This window comes from Xenopus tropicalis, chromosome 1 (assembly GCF_000004195.4).
Source record: "Xenopus tropicalis strain Nigerian chromosome 1, UCB_Xtro_10.0, whole genome shotgun sequence".
NCBI classification, from domain to species: Eukaryota; Metazoa; Chordata; class Amphibia; order Anura; family Pipidae; genus Xenopus; species Xenopus tropicalis.
In genome coordinates this window covers 152,623,355-152,641,647 of record NC_030677.2, presented here as the reverse complement: position 1 = coordinate 152,641,647, position 18,293 = coordinate 152,623,355, and the positions used below count along the sequence as shown (strand labels likewise).

Genomic DNA, 18,293 nt, shown 5'->3' with positions numbered 1-18,293 from the left:
AGGTGTGTTAACAAAATCACAGCCAGCTAAAAATGCTAATGTAATAATAAACTGTGTTCATTGCAGTAGTGACAGCTGACCCTGTGGCTGTTGAGGAATTCAGAAGTATATAGAGATTCTGTTGGTTATGGCTATTCCACAGGGTTTGAGGTACATTTTCAAGCAGAAAATAAAAAAATAAGCCACATAATAATCTGTATTATTTACTTACTTATTTACTTATCACCACTATATTGTGACATTTATACTCTGTATATACAGTATATTTTGCAACAGCCCCTAAGCTCAGTAACTGACAGCAGCACAGAGCATGTACAGTGAATCAGCAGAAGAGAATAGCATTTATAGCCTTATTCTTTACTTAAAGGAGAAGGAAAGTTATTTTAGCATTTTGCTGCCAATAGATTTGTCACATTAGTGCCACCTAGAACAATATATTTATTCTGCAGAAGCAGAAACAGCTTTAGAAGCTTTCTCCGTTTGCGTAAGACAGCAGCTGCCATTTTAAGTAGGTTCCTTCCTGCAGTCTAGCCATTAGGGCTGTGACAGACGGGGAGATTAGTCTCTGCACGACAAATCTCCCTTGTCACGGGCGACTAATCTCCCCGAAATGCCATCCCGGCTAGAATTTAAATCGCCGGTGGGATGGCATACGTGGTGCGGCGATTTGCTGAAATTGCCTTGAGAGGAAACTTTGCCGATTTCGGTGCCGCGTATGCCATCCCACTGGCGATTTACATTTTAGCCGGTGGGACGGAATTTCAGGGAGATTATTCGCTTGCGACAAATCTCCCAGTCTGTCACAGCCCTAACGGCTAGACTGCAGGAAGGAAGCTACTTAAAATGGTAGCTGCTGTCTTACGCAAACAGCGACTAATCTCCCCGTCTGTCACAGCCCTTATAGCTCAGATCACACATTCCTAAGGGAGGTGGGAGGAAGTTCTTAGCATTCTAGTGGGAGACAGAATGCTAAGCAGTAGAGTGGAGACAGATGAGAACTGTGCAGACTCTGGCCACGGGAATTAAGGATGTTTCTGAAAGAGGAAGTCAGACACTGGAACATCATGTTTACAAAAAAAGAGACAAGAAATCTGTGTTTTTTTTGATAGAGGACTCTGCAGCATTACTGTGCTCATGGTTGTCTTTACATAGACCTTTCTGATAAAGCTTACTTAGTTTTTACCTTTCCTTCTCCTTTAAGCTTAAGTTCTCCTTTAATGTCATCATAAGTTTGCTAACCTAACTGCAGGGGTGTTATAAGCCCTGAGTGATGCCACCTCCCCTCACCCCCAGCGCTCACCTTTCCTGCACCGAAGGAGGTCCAGGGGTCGCATTACTAGTACAGAGTGCTTTCTGCACTAGAAGAGCCAAATTTCTGGTTTCATAACTGGAGATTCAGCTCTTAAAGTTACCAGGAACAGCGTTTCGCCACCCCTGGTAAATTGCAGGCACTGCCACCTGAGGCGAGTTTCTCAACTTGCCTCATGGCAGGAGCACCATTGTCTAATTGTGTGATTTTGCACTGTGGGGGGGAGGCACCAGAAGGGAATCCATCCAAACATAAAAAGAATATACAAACCTGAAAAGATACTTTCCCCCTTGTTTGTAACCCACCTGCTCACTGACAGCCCCCCATCCCCATTGATACATGCAGAGGGAACAGCACTGTATAAATGTATAGGCATATTTTTTTCAAGACAGAATCCTGTTCCCCCAAGTTGTGCCCAGCTTTACCCTAGTTCCAGCTCTGTACAAACCACACACACAGTGCCATTCTTGGAATTTTAAAACATATACTTGACCAATAAGAACATTACATAAAATAAACTTGTGAAGGTGTAAGCTTTAACCCCATACTGAGTATAAGTTTGCCATTGCAGTTCTATCCACGTTACTCACGAATGCATATTTGCGATGGTCGCTCCCAGGTGAGTTGCTGCAGGGCTCAGCTCTTATATCAACATCACAATTCAGAACGTCACAACTTGCCGTCACTCCTTACAGCCCAAAGTTGTGCAATCCACTTCTTTTACATGAATGTCTCCTTAAAATTTTCTGTCATCTTCCAGAAACTGGGAGCCTACGCTCAGCACTGTATAAGACAGCTTCCTGCCACTTAATATAGGTGTATAATATGCGTAAGGCACTTCCTGGGTAAACAAAGCTAAAAACAATTCTATTAACCCTATCAATGCTGTAGTTTGTATGTGACATAAGCAATACATAAAGAATTGTGAAAGGATTCCTTGTAGTACAGCCATGGTTATTGAAGTGAACCATAGGAACAGATTCTACAATAAGTGACGGGGTGGGTAGAGAATTTACAGATAAAACTAAAAAGAGAAAAACTGAAAAAAAGAAAGCTGGTAAATCCACTGGGCTTTTTGTCTTTAATTCCAAACTTGTTTGACAGGATTCCTGTGAAGCCAAAAAAAAAAAATGTATCCCCTCCATTTGAGAAGAACCACAGAAAAAAAAGCAGTGCTTTTGAAGTGAAACCTTTTCATTGCTGTTGAGCAAGGGAGCGGTTAGAAAGCAATGACATGAGATACTTTTAAAGGGCGTCTGTACCTTCATTCTTTATTTGTCCTCTGCATTTGTCTAATGGAAACATAAAGAAACATTAGGAAACTTTCTTTAATAAATATACATAGTAGAAGAGGTTGAAAAAAGGACACATCTCCATCTAGATGAAGCATGTAAATCCATCCTAGCCTCTGGCTGATTTAGTTGAATTACTTCCCTCCCTTTAGCTTCACTGTCTTTAATAAACGAGTTACTGGCTTTCAGTTTCTGCCTTGTCTGAAGCTGGCCTACACGGCCTGATGAACATTAAAGGATCCTCACGCTGTTTTTTGTCCTTGAAATTGATCAGCTGAAGAATCAGGACACTTCTGAAAATTGCAATTTAATGATAGACTGTGCCTACTAGCTCTGACTAGTGAGTCTCACATCTTAGATCCAGCACCATAACTATTAAATGTATATAGTACTAAATATAATTGGTGTTATATAGGTCTGTGGTGATTATTAAGAACTAATGACAGGCTGCTTGAATTGACTTTGCTGCAGGGTTTGCAAAATGATCATTAATAGGAATTTTAAGCTGCAGGTAGAATATGTTTTCCCCTGCTTGTTATAAAATACACATTATTTATTTGACCCCACTTGTGATTGCTGGTAGCAGTCAAAAAAGAACTTGAATACTTTTTACTGTGGCAGGCTATATTGTGCACAAATTTTAGTATACACTTACCAATATATCCTGTCTGGGCAGTAGTTTCATGAATATAAATAGGGGTGGAGCTTACTAGAAACTGTATAATTCTTATTATAACGCATGTTGTGCATGTAGTATTGTGGTGGAAGGCAAGAGAATGCTGTCACAGGGAGTGCAGTGAAAAATGTTTGTACGAGCCCTAAGGCTGATGCCACACCTAGGGGCTGATTTACTTACCCACGAACGGGTCGAATGGAGTCCGATTGCGTTTTTTTCGTAATGATCGGTACTTTGCGATTTTTTCGTATGTTTTGCGATTTTTTCGGATTCTTTACGAATTTTTCAGATCCAATACGATTTTTGCATAAAAACACGAGTTTTCCTATCCTTTACGCGAAAAATGCGCAACTTTTCGCGTAAGTTTTAACGCTACGCAAAATGCGCAACTTTTTACGCAACTTTCTTAATGGATACGAAAAACTCGCGTTTTTACGCAAAAATCGTATTGGTAACGAAAAATTCGTACAGAATCCGAAAAAATCGCAAAACATACGAAAAAGTCGCAAAATGTTCGTTTTCAAGTCGGAACTTTTCCAATTCGGGTCGGATTCGTGGGTTAGTAAATCAGCCCCCTAGTGTATTCTCGACAATGAAAAAATGCTTGCCGAGAATCCACCACTGCGCCCAGAAGCATTGAATTCACCCGGGTACAGGTACTAGGGGTGTGTGGGCCGGTGCATATGGCGTATATTTTCGGCACGTCATATGCTGCCTGCATCCGAATTAATGGAATACGCTCATGTAGTCAATATCTGCATAAAAACGCAAGAAAATGCAAAGTCTCACCATACACATTGTGTGTATTGCCAGGCAGATTTGCTTTTTGGTGCAATTACATGATTCAGATTGACTTCAATATAAAGGTACTGTACTTTCAACCATAGTGGGTGGTCATTTATAAATGTAGTGCAGCTGTGAACTATTTGCACAGAGAACAAATTTTCCCTGCACATTTTTATATTTAAAAAGCTGGACAAGATTGGTGTAGTTAATGTACAAACATAATGGCTAATATTTATTCGCACTGTGATTGCCTTACAAGCTTTTTAAATACTGTACACATTGCACATTTACTTTTGCAAAATTACCATCAACACTATACAGTATTTGAACACAACATCCATGCACAGTAGCCAACCCTCACAAGCACACAAAGAGCCCAACAACCTTTTTGTAGAAAGTGCCCTGGCTGGAATTTAACCTAGGATCCCCAGCAGTGCAAGGTAACAATTCTATTTACTGTGCTATCACAAGTTTGCAAAAAACTATTGAGCTGTTGTGTTATTAAATTCAAACCAAACACTGGCTTATACTTTTATAAATAGGCACAGCGGATTTACATAGAAGAGACGCTATCTTTATCAACCAAATAAAAAAAAAAACTGAGACACATGATAGGGCTGTACATACCACATTTAACTTTAATCAGTTGACAATTGGCTTCACTCGCTTCCATTTACTAGTAGTGCCTGGTTATTTAAGGATCTGTTGCCTTAATTTGCTTGCCTCATCTGCAAGGGGTAAAATGAACTTAGATAATTATAAATTGTGTGCAACATATATTTAAATGTATTAACCATGCAGATTGTAGATTTTAAATCAGTCTGGTTTTAAACATTAAGGAGGCAACACTTTAAAGAAACAGACAGTTTCACTTACTACAGGTAGGGGAACCTTATTCGGAAACCCATTGTCCAGAAAGATCTGAATTATGGAGAGACTATATCCCATAGTCTCCATTCTCTTTTCTCTGTAACACTAAAACAGTACCTTGTACTTGATCCTAACTAAGATAAATGAATCCTTATTTAAAGGAGAAGGAAAGGCTAATAAAGAGTTAATCTCTAGCTGCAGGCATACCTTCAGTTCTCTCAGTAGTGCCCTTAAGTCTCCCCATATTTCACCTGTTCAGATGATCAGAAGCCAAACAGTAAGAAAAAATGCTGAGCTGAAGAAAGTTCCCATAATGCCTCACTCCCGCACAGACACCCAGACCAAGTGAACATGCTCAGTTAGTAAGACTATGAGTCAGCTTCTTTCTGATTGGCTCTGAGCCACATTCCTAAGGGGGGGGAGTGAGTTCTTAACATTCTTGAGGGAGGGGGGAGCAGCAGAGAGGAGAGAACAGAAAGCTGCATGTCTCTGACAGAGGAAAACAGACACAACTAATCTTTTGACAGAGAAGTCAGTGCAGCGTTTCTGTGAGTGCTTATGGCTGTATTTACATAGACCTTTCTGATAAAGCTTACTTAGTTTCTACCTTTCCTTCTCCTTTAAGGTAAAACAATCCATTTGGGTTTATTCAATGTTTAAATGATTTTTTTTGGCAGACTTAAGTATAGAGACCAAATCACAGAAAGACCCCTTATCCAGGTCCCAAGCATTCTGGATAACAGGTCCCATTCCTGTACAAGGAACTTATGCTGAATGTCTGATGGTTTCTAAAAATTTTAGAACACACTGAATACTTTATTGATTTATAATACTCAAGAGAAAAGAATAACCTGCAAAACACAAGTACCACAAATACGCCATAAAATATATATCATTCTAAGCAGTGCTCAGTACCTAATGATGTCATTAGTTATAATTAGAGATTAATGGTGTCTCATGTACCACATGAATACAAATGGGGTTTTAGTAGAACACACAAAGCCTAAGCAAAATAAAAATAAAGTAGGTCGATAAATAGAAAGGCAACCAATCTGGCTAGATTTACTAAAAACATACAAGAGAGGGGATTAATCGATACTCATTACCTGCCCCCATATTCCTGGGCGTATTTATAATAAGACACCCGAGGACTAGGGCGGCATGTTTTGCGGCATGTTTTTTAAAAAGAAAAAAATGCCCCCTGCCTCCTCCACGGATTTCCCTAGGAAATCCAGCGACAGAGCAGGGGCGGGCCAAGCCAACCAGGCGCCCCAGGCAACCCGGTCAGCCACCTCGCCCCTGCGATGCGATGGGTCATTGCCCCCACCGCTTAATGACAATCGGCAGGGGCAATGACAAAAGAACGCTGACAAGGGGTAGGCAGGAGAGGCTCCTGCCTGGCACCCCTATTGTTGCACCCTAGTCAGGTGCCTGTTCTGCCTACCCCTAGTTCCAGCCCTGGCTGGGGGTTTAGGGGGTCGCAGGCTTTGGGGGAAGTGACATCACACGCAGCGACTTCGGTGCATGACTGACATAGGGGTGTATTTAGGTCTGGTGTCTAGGTCAGCTCCTGCCCATATTTTAGTAGTAATTTATTCTGTGCCAGTGATGCAGACTGTGGGCAGGGGGAGTAGATGGCCCACAAGAAGAGTCAAAGGGTGGCTGAGGTCACAGGTAAACTGCAATTTTGTACATGTCATGAGTCACCTGATGGGCACCTGAAAAAAAATTGTTTTGACTTTATAATAATAAAATGTCCTTGCTCCATTCTATGTCTGGTGGTCTTAACTCCAGTCATGTTTTTCCATAGTCTGACACTTCTCCATTAGTTTCACTTCTTGGGAAAAGTGTCTACTAACCAGAGCACTGGTGTGATCCTCCCCCACCCCCATTGTAGCTAACGAATTGAAATCCAAGACCGTCATCCATTTCAAAGGCATAAGACCGCCATTCATTTTGGCTTTGCATGTAGGCAGGGCAGTATCTTGGTCGGCACTGGATCTCATCGCTCCCCTCAGAGCATGACATTATGAAAGTGACTTAATGCGCTTGATTGTTACATCACTTCCTTTTGTGTATGTCCCCGCCAAGTAGCCCCTACCCTCCACCCCTCCTCGAGGGGACGGATTTAGTGGGGAAGTATCCTGTGGCCGTAATCATGCACACAATGCATGTTACACACCATTCATTTAATTGAGAAAAAGAATACAGACCACATTACAGCTTATTACTGAGCTTCCATGAAAAATATGTTCCTTTAATTGTGGATGGGGCTAGCTAAGCACGTATGGGTAAATGTGTGCCACTGACTGCCCCTTAGCCCATATTTGCTTCTGAAAAGCTTGTTACTTCAGGCTATAGTCATTGTCATTAGATTAGTGATCCCAATGCAGTGGCTTCTGTCTCATAATTTTTTTTTATCTATATTCTCCATGCCTCTTTTCCTTATCATGTTGCATACTTGCTGTAACAACAGCCACCAACGTTCCCCTAGAAACGTTTTGCACCACATTTGATGTTTACAGATGAAATTCCTAAAAAAACACTTTATGAGACCTCATCAAGTAATAAAGAGAGATAAGCAGAAATGTCACTCATATTTTCAAAGCAGGATGACAGGGATACAAAGTCATAACAGACAATTGCTTGAATAGGTCACTGAGTTATTAGTTTCCATGGTTCTTTCTATGTTTTTCTCTCTCTCATTGAGCCCTTTACAGTTAAATGGATACTTCACTTTCTAATTAATTTGTTCTCTGACATAGATTGATATCCTAAGACAAATTGGACTCACACTTCATCTTATGCTCCTGTGCAGGGTCCTTTTCACCCCATGTATCGGTTATTGGTTTATTTATGTATGTAATCTACTTGTCCATTGTATTCACCCATTTCTTGTACAGCAAATATTTTTTTGTCAATACATTTTTATTGGGTTTTTTTCCTTTTTTGTTTTACATAGCAAGTGCTGAAAACATATTATCAAAAAAAATAACTAGTATTACCCTGTTCGAAAATAGTTTAAAAAAACCTGGCAACCTTGCAAAGTATACAGATTTGGGGGCACACTTCCCCCAATTCTGCTTTCACTGTAGATTACTGGGAACTAAAAAAGACCAGGCATGTATGCCAATACTAATCATATTAATCATTAAACTTATAAAAGATATCAGGATAAACTGTCTGCACTAATAAATGCTTACAGTGTTTGTATTAATAGATGCTTATACTGGTTTCACTGCTTTATTCATGCAATATGAATATTGTCTCAAATTTCACAAGGAAGTGACAGCACGAATGATGCTACTTGTGCATGCTTTTTAAACCCTGAATTGTTTCTTATTCCATGTACCTATGAATACGTGTGCAGTCACACAAAACGCGTTAGGTTTTTATCTTTAATAAATTTTATCCGCTGTCCTGGAGTCCGACGAGTGCATGCTGTTTTGTGCTGGCTATTGAAGTTTCTCTAAGCTACTGTCTACAATATATTATTCAGTTTTATATTGCTATATGTTTAGCTATCGTTTTGAAATTGTACAATTTCAATTAGTTTTACATTTACGAATATCCAACCTAGTTTCACTTTAAAATGTGAAAGATTGATAGACCAGATCTTTCCCGTCCATGACATATGATATTTACCCCAGTTTTCCAGGAGCTTAGTAGGTGTTTTAAAAAGGTTAGGATAATTAATTTGATATTATTTCTCAAGGTCACCTGCTATGTTGACATCCAGTGTAGGTTGCCAGCAAAATTTAGTGTTTCTTTGTTTTTTTTGTAAAGTTTATGTTATAGGCTTCAGTCCTTGTATGGTTAATAAGAACGCCTTTTCCAAGTGTAGTGAGTAGATTGTATATATTAGGTAAAGAAGTCAGGGGCTTAGTGACTTATAAGGGTACGTCATCTGCTAACAGACTTAAGGTGCCCATACACTATAAGATCCGCTCACTTGGCGATGTCGCCAAGCGAGTGGATCTTCACCCGATATCCCCACCTACGGGTGGGCGATATCGGGTAGCAAGTAACTTAAAAAAAAAATAATCCGATTGTTTGGCCCTGGGGCCAAACAATCGGATTACATTTGTGGTTATGGGGCAGTCGGTTCGGGGACCGCATCAACGAGCCAATGCGGTCCCTGATCCGACTGGATTTTCTAACCTGGCCAATCGAGATCTGGCCAATTTCAGGCCAGATATCGGTCTGCCAGGCCGCTCTGTTCTACCCATACATGGGCCGATTAGCTGCCGAATCGGTCCAAGGGACTGATATCTGCAGCTATAGTCGGCCCGTGTATGGGGACCTTTACTTGAGTAATTGTGCCAACTTGTTTGCCTGAGATGTCAGGGTGTGGTAATAATAATTTACCTTGTGGCAATTGCTTGGTTGGCTGGATAACTGGCAGCCTAATAACCAGATATAAAGAGTTTTAAAAAATGCGAGAACCACAGAAATTAAAAATGATAAAGACCAACTGTTACATGTTTTCCTTTTTCTATAAAGATGATTCACAAAGCTATTTGTTTGGTCTTGATCAAGAACTGTGCAATCCTGTTGGATCACAGTAACAGGGCCAAATCTGATCTGCCACTGACCTCCATACGTTGGCAAGACTGCTCCTTAGATTACCTGCAATAAGGAATATTTACCCAACCATATTTTAGCTAATCACTCACAATGTAGTAATTCAGTCCAAGAGCCAAACAACCTAATCACAAGCAAACTGCCTGAAAACACAGATAGTGGGTCTCACAAGCCTGAACCCAAACATTTTGAGGGTGAACTGAGTACCAAGCAGTAATCATGTGATCTACTAATTCATAAAACCAAAACAGTCAAATGAGTCCAATTCTGCACAGAATGGGCTTGCAGAGTGTGCAATACACTGACAGGGACTCTTTAGTTGACCTGAATACAGGCCTGTTTACTCAGTGAGCAGGAGGGTCTTAGGTTACAGAACAGGAACATGAGACTTCTGACATGGAATCCTACATTCACTTTCCATGTCAGCTCTTTGCATTTACCCTCTGTGCCTCAGGCACCAAAACCACAATTGCCATTAAATGTTTAATAGTAGTCCTTTCTTTGGGTGGTGAAATAATTGTCAGTCTTTAGCTACCAAAGAGACAGATGTCTGTGTTTATATGTGTTATATTCCTCCTCTTAAATAGACCACATGCAGACAGTTGTTTATAAGTGACAAGAGCTTCTCTTTAGAGTTGAAGGTTAATGGCACATTTAGTGAATGAACCTCTATTCTCCTCTTGCATTTTATGTGCAGTTCCACATTTTGCCACCCCTATCTTTCTAGGGCTGGGTATTGCCACTCAATTGATCTGAAAGGGAATTAGGTCAGGTGATTATTACTTGGAAACCCAGCAGTGAGGTGTAATTAATATAGGCAGTTATATACCCAATCTGTAAAATAGAAGTCAGTGTGGAGTTCTATGAGCTTATAATGACACCCACACCCACAGGCCAAGTGTTTCTATAAAGCTCATGTAACACCAAGCTGACTTCTAACATCCTGTATTAGGCTATTTATATAAGTATATGTATTTTATAATTCTTATGTTTTAGATGGTATATATTTCATAGGTAATTTATTGCTACTGTATTATATAATTTGCAGAGCATCCAAACCACAGCCTAAATGGAATGTAAGCTGTAAATGTTACAATAAATGATCCTAGATTATAAGCACAAAGCATTATTATTATTTTTACTGAGCTTCTCCGGACATCCTGACACAGGACACAGCACCTAATAATGGTTTGTACTGTAGCCCTTTTCCTGTGAGCCTTCGCTAATGTACAGCCTTTTGTTCCCACCCTGCCCATCACAATGTATATTCCCTACAATTCCCCCCTCCCAACCCCCCACTCTTCAGACACAGCCACCCCGCCCATAATGTAGCCCTTGTCCCCCAGACACATTGTCTCCCTCCTCACTACACTCGCTGCCGGCCCCTGATTGGTCAGACTCCGAGGGAGAAATATAAACAAACAGAACCAAGCGACTCCAGACGGAGAGGCAATCGGAACCGACAGACCCAGCGCGATCTGTAACCGAACCCTTCGGGGCAGACTGAGAGTATCACTAAGGGCAGTAGCCCCACAGTAAGCGGATCTGAGCTTCAGCACCAGCGGCGGACAGCTCCAGACTTGCGGGCACGTAGCCTATGGCAGTGGTTCTGTATCGCTCCTGCCCCTGCTCGGACACTGGCCGCCTGGCTCCCTAGTTATTGCTAACCTATAGGAACAGTATGGGCGGCCGACTGAGTAGACAGAGTAGCCTGGAAGATGAGACAGAAGAGGCGATGGATTCTGGGGCCCCAAGGGCGGACGCTTCCAGGGTGGAGTTTGCCCTCACGTCCCTGATGCTGAGTTCAGAGCGCATCCCCGGGGTGCTGAGGAGAAACAAGCCGGCTCCCTACGTGCGCAGAGCGGACTGGATCCGGGACATCCAAGCGCTGCTCCGGGACCACAAGCAGGAAAGAGCCCGGCATGTCCTGAAACTGCTCCGTAAGGTACGGGGAGCCCTCCTACCCACCCACATACTAACTACTCTCAGCTATACAGCGTATTCCCTTATAGCGCAACTCTACAGCTACACCCTTCACATTATTTATAGCACTATTTGGTCATTTATTGTTACATACCACAGAGAGAGCAATACACCATAGAAACTGATTGGCAACCTGTTACTCTACGTGTCAATTGTATAAGTTTATATTGCAACTCCCCAATGCACTCCTCCCTGTAACATCATTAGGTAGTGAAGGGAGCGACTGAAGGTGGGTATTCCTGGTTGTACCAAATGCACCTTCTCTTGTACTCACAGTATCTCTGGCACAGCCCTACTTTCCTTTTTACTTTGGCCTTTGTTCTGTTCCAGGACCTGGGCCTGGAGGGGACATTCCTCAATGACATCCTGTACAGACATGTCACCTTCCTTAACCTGGTGGATCCTATCTCCCATGAGCTGCTGCTCAGCCTGGCCAGAGAACTACAGTGTCCTAGAAAGGTGAGTGTGAAAGTGATCTACTCCATTCATTAATTAGCACACTCATTACTAGAAATTATGTGTCTGGTCAGTTTTTGGATCCTAATTTTTAGGAGGACATTTTACATTTAAGCCATAGAGAAATGCATGTTTCATACATGGAAAAAGGAATGGATCCACCCCACCCCTGCCAATTACCAACGCCAAGCGTTGCTTAGTACCCACATAAAATGGGCTGAAATCTTGTTGCTGCTTAGTTGTTGCAAATCTTTCAACACATAACTATATTTAGCTAATTTTTGCCATTCTCCTTTAGAGGGAAAGCTTCCAGAAAGCACAAGGCAGGTTCTGCATATCAATTATAAGAATAGGAGCCAGAGAGTGAGGGAGGAGATTGGCAGAGAGACCGAAGCACGGAGAGGGAGAGAGAGGAGAAACAGACATGTGGGTGACACTGGGAAGGAGAAAAGGTCACATTAAGGAGAAACTGAAAAGCATATGCAGGGAGAAGTTGCCTCAAGGAAATATATTGGGGAATTAGAGTAAATGTTGGGAAGGCTTGATGCAAGGCAGCATGTTTGGGATAAAATCTCCTCTTTCATTGTGTATTTCCCTCTTCTCTGGGAAGCAGGAGGAATAGATAATCACCCCATTACAGCCTCCAGGATTTCAATATCTCTAATTCATGCCTAAGAAACTTGGGGAGAGGATTTACAGACAGAGACCCTCTATCTCTTACTAAAATACAGCTCTCTGTACCAATCTAATATTTGTGGTTCACAAGCTAAGATGGAATGCTTTAAAGGTTAGCTTATGGGACACTCATAGTTTTGAAGGAACAGTAACATCAAAATTGAAAGTGCTTAAAGTAATTTAAATATAATGTGCTTTTGCCCTGCACTATTAAAGCTGTGCATTTGCTTTGGAAAGACCAAGAACTTATCTATGATTTAGCCTGTGCCATTTTGCCTTATTTAAATTTGAATAACTACCCCATGGCTACACATCAGATTTGTTTATATACCTATAGTGTTTCTGAAGTAAACACAAACAAAAGGAATTCTGGGAATGAATTCCAAACTCACACAGTACCAGAGGGGCTGCTGTAAGATGAGATAAACAGTCACTATTTGTTGGGCTGGTGGATGGTTGTTTGGGCCTCTGTGTACTTAACTCTGTGTGTATGTACACTATGCTTAATTTTGAATCCAGATAGGGAAGAATTACACACCATCAAAGCAGAAACCATTAGTGCAGAATGGAATTATTTGCTTTGCAGGGAGCTGGTGTTTGTGCAGAAGAGTGCAGCAGCTTAATACCAGGTATATATTATGTTCAAACAATCAAGGTCAGACTGGGGCACCGGGAAAAAACTCGCATGCCCCTGAGGCAGCAACCCCGGTGGCCCCTGCACCCCCCAGTCCGACCCTGCAAACAAGTAATTTCACTGTGAAATCACCTCTTTTAAGCTGAAGGTTTTTGAGGCATGTGCACTCAGGCCCCTTACACTATTTGGTATGTATGTATAACTTTATTTATAAAGCGCCACAAGGGTACGCATCGCTGTACAATCTTACAGAATACAAAATTACACACAGGGAGGACAAGTGATATAATAAATAAATACAATAAATATATATAAGTGCCATGTGGTATGAGACACAGTAGGAAGGAGGTCCCTGCCCCGTAGAGCTTACAATCTAAGTGAGTTTATCCCAGTTTATTTTGGCTGGATTATTTCTTTATTTATGTGATATATTATGTTTAGCATAACTGCTATAGGCATTTATTGTATTAAGGCAAATTTAGCCTGTGAGGGGTTAAACAGGCCACTCTTTGCCATGCAGCTATTGGAGGTTGTACATCTCAGAGGTGCTTGAGAGAAGAAACAATTCTCTGCCATGGAGCTGAGGGCATTTGATAGGGTTGCCACCTTATCTGGAAAAAATACCAGGCTTCCTATAGTTTTCTTTTCTCCCTTTTAATAACATTGGTATCAAGCATAATATATCCCGGGCAGGCTGATAAAATCCTGCTTAGGAGGTAACCTTAGTGAGTGAGCTACTTAGATGGGCCTGTGGGAAGTTGCCTTGTGAATGTTGCAGATAGGGTGTCTGTGACTGGCTTCATTTGTGTTCTGTAATTGTGGCTGAGGTATCAGTGTGGCAGGTCTCCCTGCATTCTCCTCTGCTTTCATCTAGCTTATCAGTCCAGTAATATTATATGTTATAGTTAGGTTGAACCTGTTGAACTGTGTAACTTGTTCAGCTTCCTATGTTACTGTTTAAGTCATTAGCTTCCAACTATCTCATGGGAAAGGAATCCTCCGCTGTACTAAAAGTTACACTGGCAGTATTTCTACTACTGCAATAAAGATAGACTGCTCTCCCACAAATGGCTTTTTAATTGTATTAGACTAAGACTGTGGCTGTAGCCAGTAAGATTTGGTTTATATTTAAGCAAAAATACATAATATACATAAAAACCCAATATTTATTTTAAAACTAATTGCAGGATAATGAGTCAGTGAAATCCACAGACCGTATTTGTCGCCAGCTTATCTACCACCTGACACCTCACTCCAAGTGGCATCGACATAGCCTGCCTCAGAGAAAAAGCCTGACAAGGTAAGAAAGTATGGAATGCGTGCCCAAGAAAATGTGGAATGGTGAATAAAGTGTACTGGAGTGCTGGGTGTGGCTACATTGTAGCACTGCTCAGAGCTATTCCCAGTCTCATACTGGGCCTAAAGGGACAATAAACATTTCAGGTGTCTTGAATAAATCTACAGAGTAATGAATATAGAAATGTATTATCTGCTTGTACAGTCATTGAGCAAATACAGATACCAAGGAAAAATAATAGTAGATTTACTTTTGTTCCCAAGGAATTGTATGTCTTGGGAACACCTTAGCTTTTGGCTTGTTTACTATGTACAGCTAGCTATAGCTAATAATTACACACAAAAGTGGGATGCAACAGGTACAAATCACTACTCTGTGCTGTCTTAGCAAACTTTTCTCCTTTTCTTACATTACAAAAGGGAATAGCAAAGTGTATGAGTCACATTTTATAGAGAGTGTTTTTGTACCTATTCTGCTTGATTCTGTCCTTCTCTAATGATCTCTAAATGTTTCTCTTGGCACAGCCTGAAGAACAGCCTACTGCAAAAGCTAAGCACTGATACTCTTGATCTCTCTGGAATCCTACTTTCATCCCGCGATGCACAGCGTATTGCTCTCTACTTGCAGAGCCATGGAGACCACCTCACCAGCATAGATCTGAGCTTCACTGACCTTACTGATGGCACTTTATGCCTCATTCTACCAGCTCTTTCTGCTTTGCCCAGTCTTACGCACCTTGCGCTTAATGGAAATCGACTGACTTGCAGCACTCTTAAGGAGCTCAGTGAAGCCATGAAAGATAGTATCAACTTCCCCTGCTTGAGCTGGGTGGACTTGGGCAACAATGTAGATATCTTTTCCATGTCCCAACCTCTACTTCTTGGGTTAAGACGACGTCTGTGCCAACAGAATCTTCTTCCCACAATTCCTGAGGCTCAGGATGGGGACATTTCTGAGGGGGGCGTTCCTGTATCTTTTCCAGAGCTGCCTTGGGACAGGTGACATCTCTAAATCCAGTGATCACGAAGACAAAGATTGACCTCACACACTATCAATCCCACCTCTTAATTAATCAGAGTGGGTCTCACCTTCACTGTACTAGTGGTTCTGTGTGCCCAGTTACAGAGGAGAAGTATTATATACAGATTGCCCACGTCCCCATTCATTTTCATGACCCAGTGATGTGAAATCCAGCAAAAGAAGAGCAGCACATAACAGTTCAACACCAGCCTCATCACTGTGTTTCTGATGCTTAATCCGTGAACAAAGGGAGCCAGGAATCAGTCAGAACTGCATTGTCAGGAAAATTTGGAATGGTTGGCAATTGGATGACATCAGTACAAACCCCTAGATTCTGTTTGCAAAGATCTTTGATCAGCTACCCACAAACAAATACAAGCAGTATGAATGAATGGCGGGGTGCAGTAAATCTACTGGCATTATCACAAGGTTTTTATGTTTCCAAGATAGGGGTAGGATATGTGGTTGGCTTATTCACATTTAATAATGCAGTGTAGTAATTAAACTGTGCATCTATCAAAGGTTTCTATATAATATAATAGGATAACAAGAGCTACTAAAAACGTGTATTCTGGTGAGAAAAATCAGAGGTAGCACAGCTGGACTTTTTTTGGAATTAGCAAAGCCATATTTCTGCATTGCAGATCCCTATAAACATGTATGCACATGTTCTATTAAATGCTGGAAGAGCCCTACATTATGGCTGTAGGTACATTCTGTTCTTTTTATCTGAAGCCTTCCCAAATACAGTGTTTCCGTGCAGAAAAATGGCACTACCATCTTAAAAGAAATATTCTGTACCACTGGGCAACTATTTGCATCTCTTATGAATACTGAACTTAAATTTGCTTAAAAAACAGTCAACTCTTTTTATATTTAAGTATTTGCTGTTAGTTTTGGCCCAGATTCAGTTTAATGAGAAAAAGTTATCTCGTGGTTTATCTCATGATAAACAGTGAAATAAGTTTTACTGAATTGCATTGCATCTCAAATTGAATCTCGACCATGAGTTTCCATGTGGTAAACCTTTTTTTCACTGAATTGAATCTGGCCCTTTGTTGGAAAAAACAGCTGATTAAACACAAGATGTGATGGGGAATTTAGTAAACCACAACTTTTTTGGGTCAGGCTTTTTGTCTGCGAAAATCCAAATTTGCACCATCTAAGGGCAATGACAGACGGGGAGATTAGTTGCCTGTGACAAATCTCCCTTGTTGTGGTGACTAATCTCCACGATATGCCATCCCACTGGCTAGAATGTAAATCGCCGGTGGGATGGCATACGCGGCAATTTGCCGAAATTGCTGACGTTGCCTTGAGTGGAAACTTTGGTGATTTCGGCACCGTGTATGCTATCCCACCGCGATTTATATTCTAGCCGGTGGGATGGCATATCAGGGAGATTAGTCGCCTGCGACAAGGGAGATTTGTCGTGCAGCGACTAATCTCCCCGTCTGCCACTGCCCTAAAGCTTTAAGATCATGTAGAAGTCAATGGCGGATGTCCCTTTTACAACTGAAAGATCTTTCTTTGTATCTTAAGCTGGCCATACACGCACCGATAATATCGTACGAAACCTCGTTTTTCGTACGATATTCGGTGCGTGTATGGCAAGTTGGCGAGTCGACCGATATCGCAGGAGGCTGCTGATATCGGTCGATTCGCCGATCGGCCAGGTTTAAAGATTTTGATCAGGCGCCATAGAAGATGCCTGAGCAAAATCTGCCATCAGGGCTGAATCGGCAGAAGGAGGTAGAAATCCTGTTGTTTCTACCTCCTTATCTGCCATTTCAGCCCTGAACGGTTAGTGGCTGATTGAACGATCTTTCGTGCGACCACCGGTCCCAAGATCCCAAATCGCCACGTGTGTGGCCATCTTTAGTTTTAGAGGGTTTTTTGGACCTGACCTTTGTATAAACATGTGAAAAAGTCGCTTGTGCAACGAATCAAAACGGTTTTGCAATATTTTTGCAACTTTTTACCTTTGTGCTTTTTTAGTACAGATCTTTTGATTAATGACTTCCATTTGTGGAAATGAGTTTTTTCCTGGTTTCAAACAAATATAAATAAAAAAAAAGTAGTATATTCCCCCTGAGAGTCTTTCCCAAGTTGTTTCATTAAAAATAGATAGATATGGAATACAAAGCCAGTAAGAGAATACATTGCCAATCGACTGAACGTTCTATTAGGAATAGAGTGGGGGCTGCCCTGTAGAGCCCAAATACTCCCTGGACTGGAACCTTCTTCCTCTATCCATATAGTGCAGACTATTTGGTCTGCCTTCATAGAGGTGGGAGCAGAGCAAGGGATGTTGTCAGCATAACAGGGCATAGCCAAATATGACCAATATTCAGATATTGTAAAGTTTACTTTGCTGTACAAAGGGCTTATTATATTATGTATTTTCATCATATACATTGGGGCTGTCAGACAAGCCTATACCATTGTGACTATTCTACAGTAGCTGAAGTGTTCCAATATAGCCCCAGCTAAGCCAGTCCAAGCATATTTACACAGTGTGTGTTTCTGAACTGAGATGACAGAATATTGGTCAGGGTGAAATGAAAGAATCCATATAGGCCATGGATCTATTAATTTTTGTGTTTTATTGCCAGCAGTATTCATGTTTTTCCTGGAGTTAAGGTACATAGTGCTGGTATGGTGAGTGCCTCATAGAGAACCGGCACAGCAGATTTTTGGGATGGGGCTGG

The 18,293-nt window shown here is 41.4% G+C and overlaps 2 protein-coding genes across 2 annotated transcripts in view; one reads left to right on the top strand and one right to left on the bottom strand.

Moving 5' to 3' along the window:
• ggt1 (gamma-glutamyltransferase 1) overlaps positions 1-2,113 on the bottom strand; it is a 55,362-nt gene extending 53,249 nt beyond the window's left edge. Inside the window, exon 1 of the mRNA NM_001006723.2 lies at positions 1,900-2,113. Within this exon, the coding sequence (NP_001006724.2) occupies positions 1,900-1,907 (8 nt within the window). The 5' untranslated portion in view covers positions 1,908-2,113. The remainder of the gene's footprint in view (positions 1-1,899) is intronic.
• Positions 2,114-10,840: 8,727 nt separating this feature from the next.
• lrrc75b (leucine rich repeat containing 75B) lies at positions 10,841-16,336 on the top strand. The gene is made up of 4 exons (XM_002931914.5): positions 10,841-11,462; positions 11,831-11,959; positions 14,453-14,565; positions 15,087-16,336. Exons 1-4 carry the CDS (start codon positions 11,199-11,201, stop codon positions 15,562-15,564), a joined length of 984 nt encoding a protein of 327 aa, XP_002931960.1. The 5' UTR covers positions 10,841-11,198; the 3' UTR covers positions 15,565-16,336.
• Positions 16,337-18,293: the final 1,957 nt, after the last annotated feature.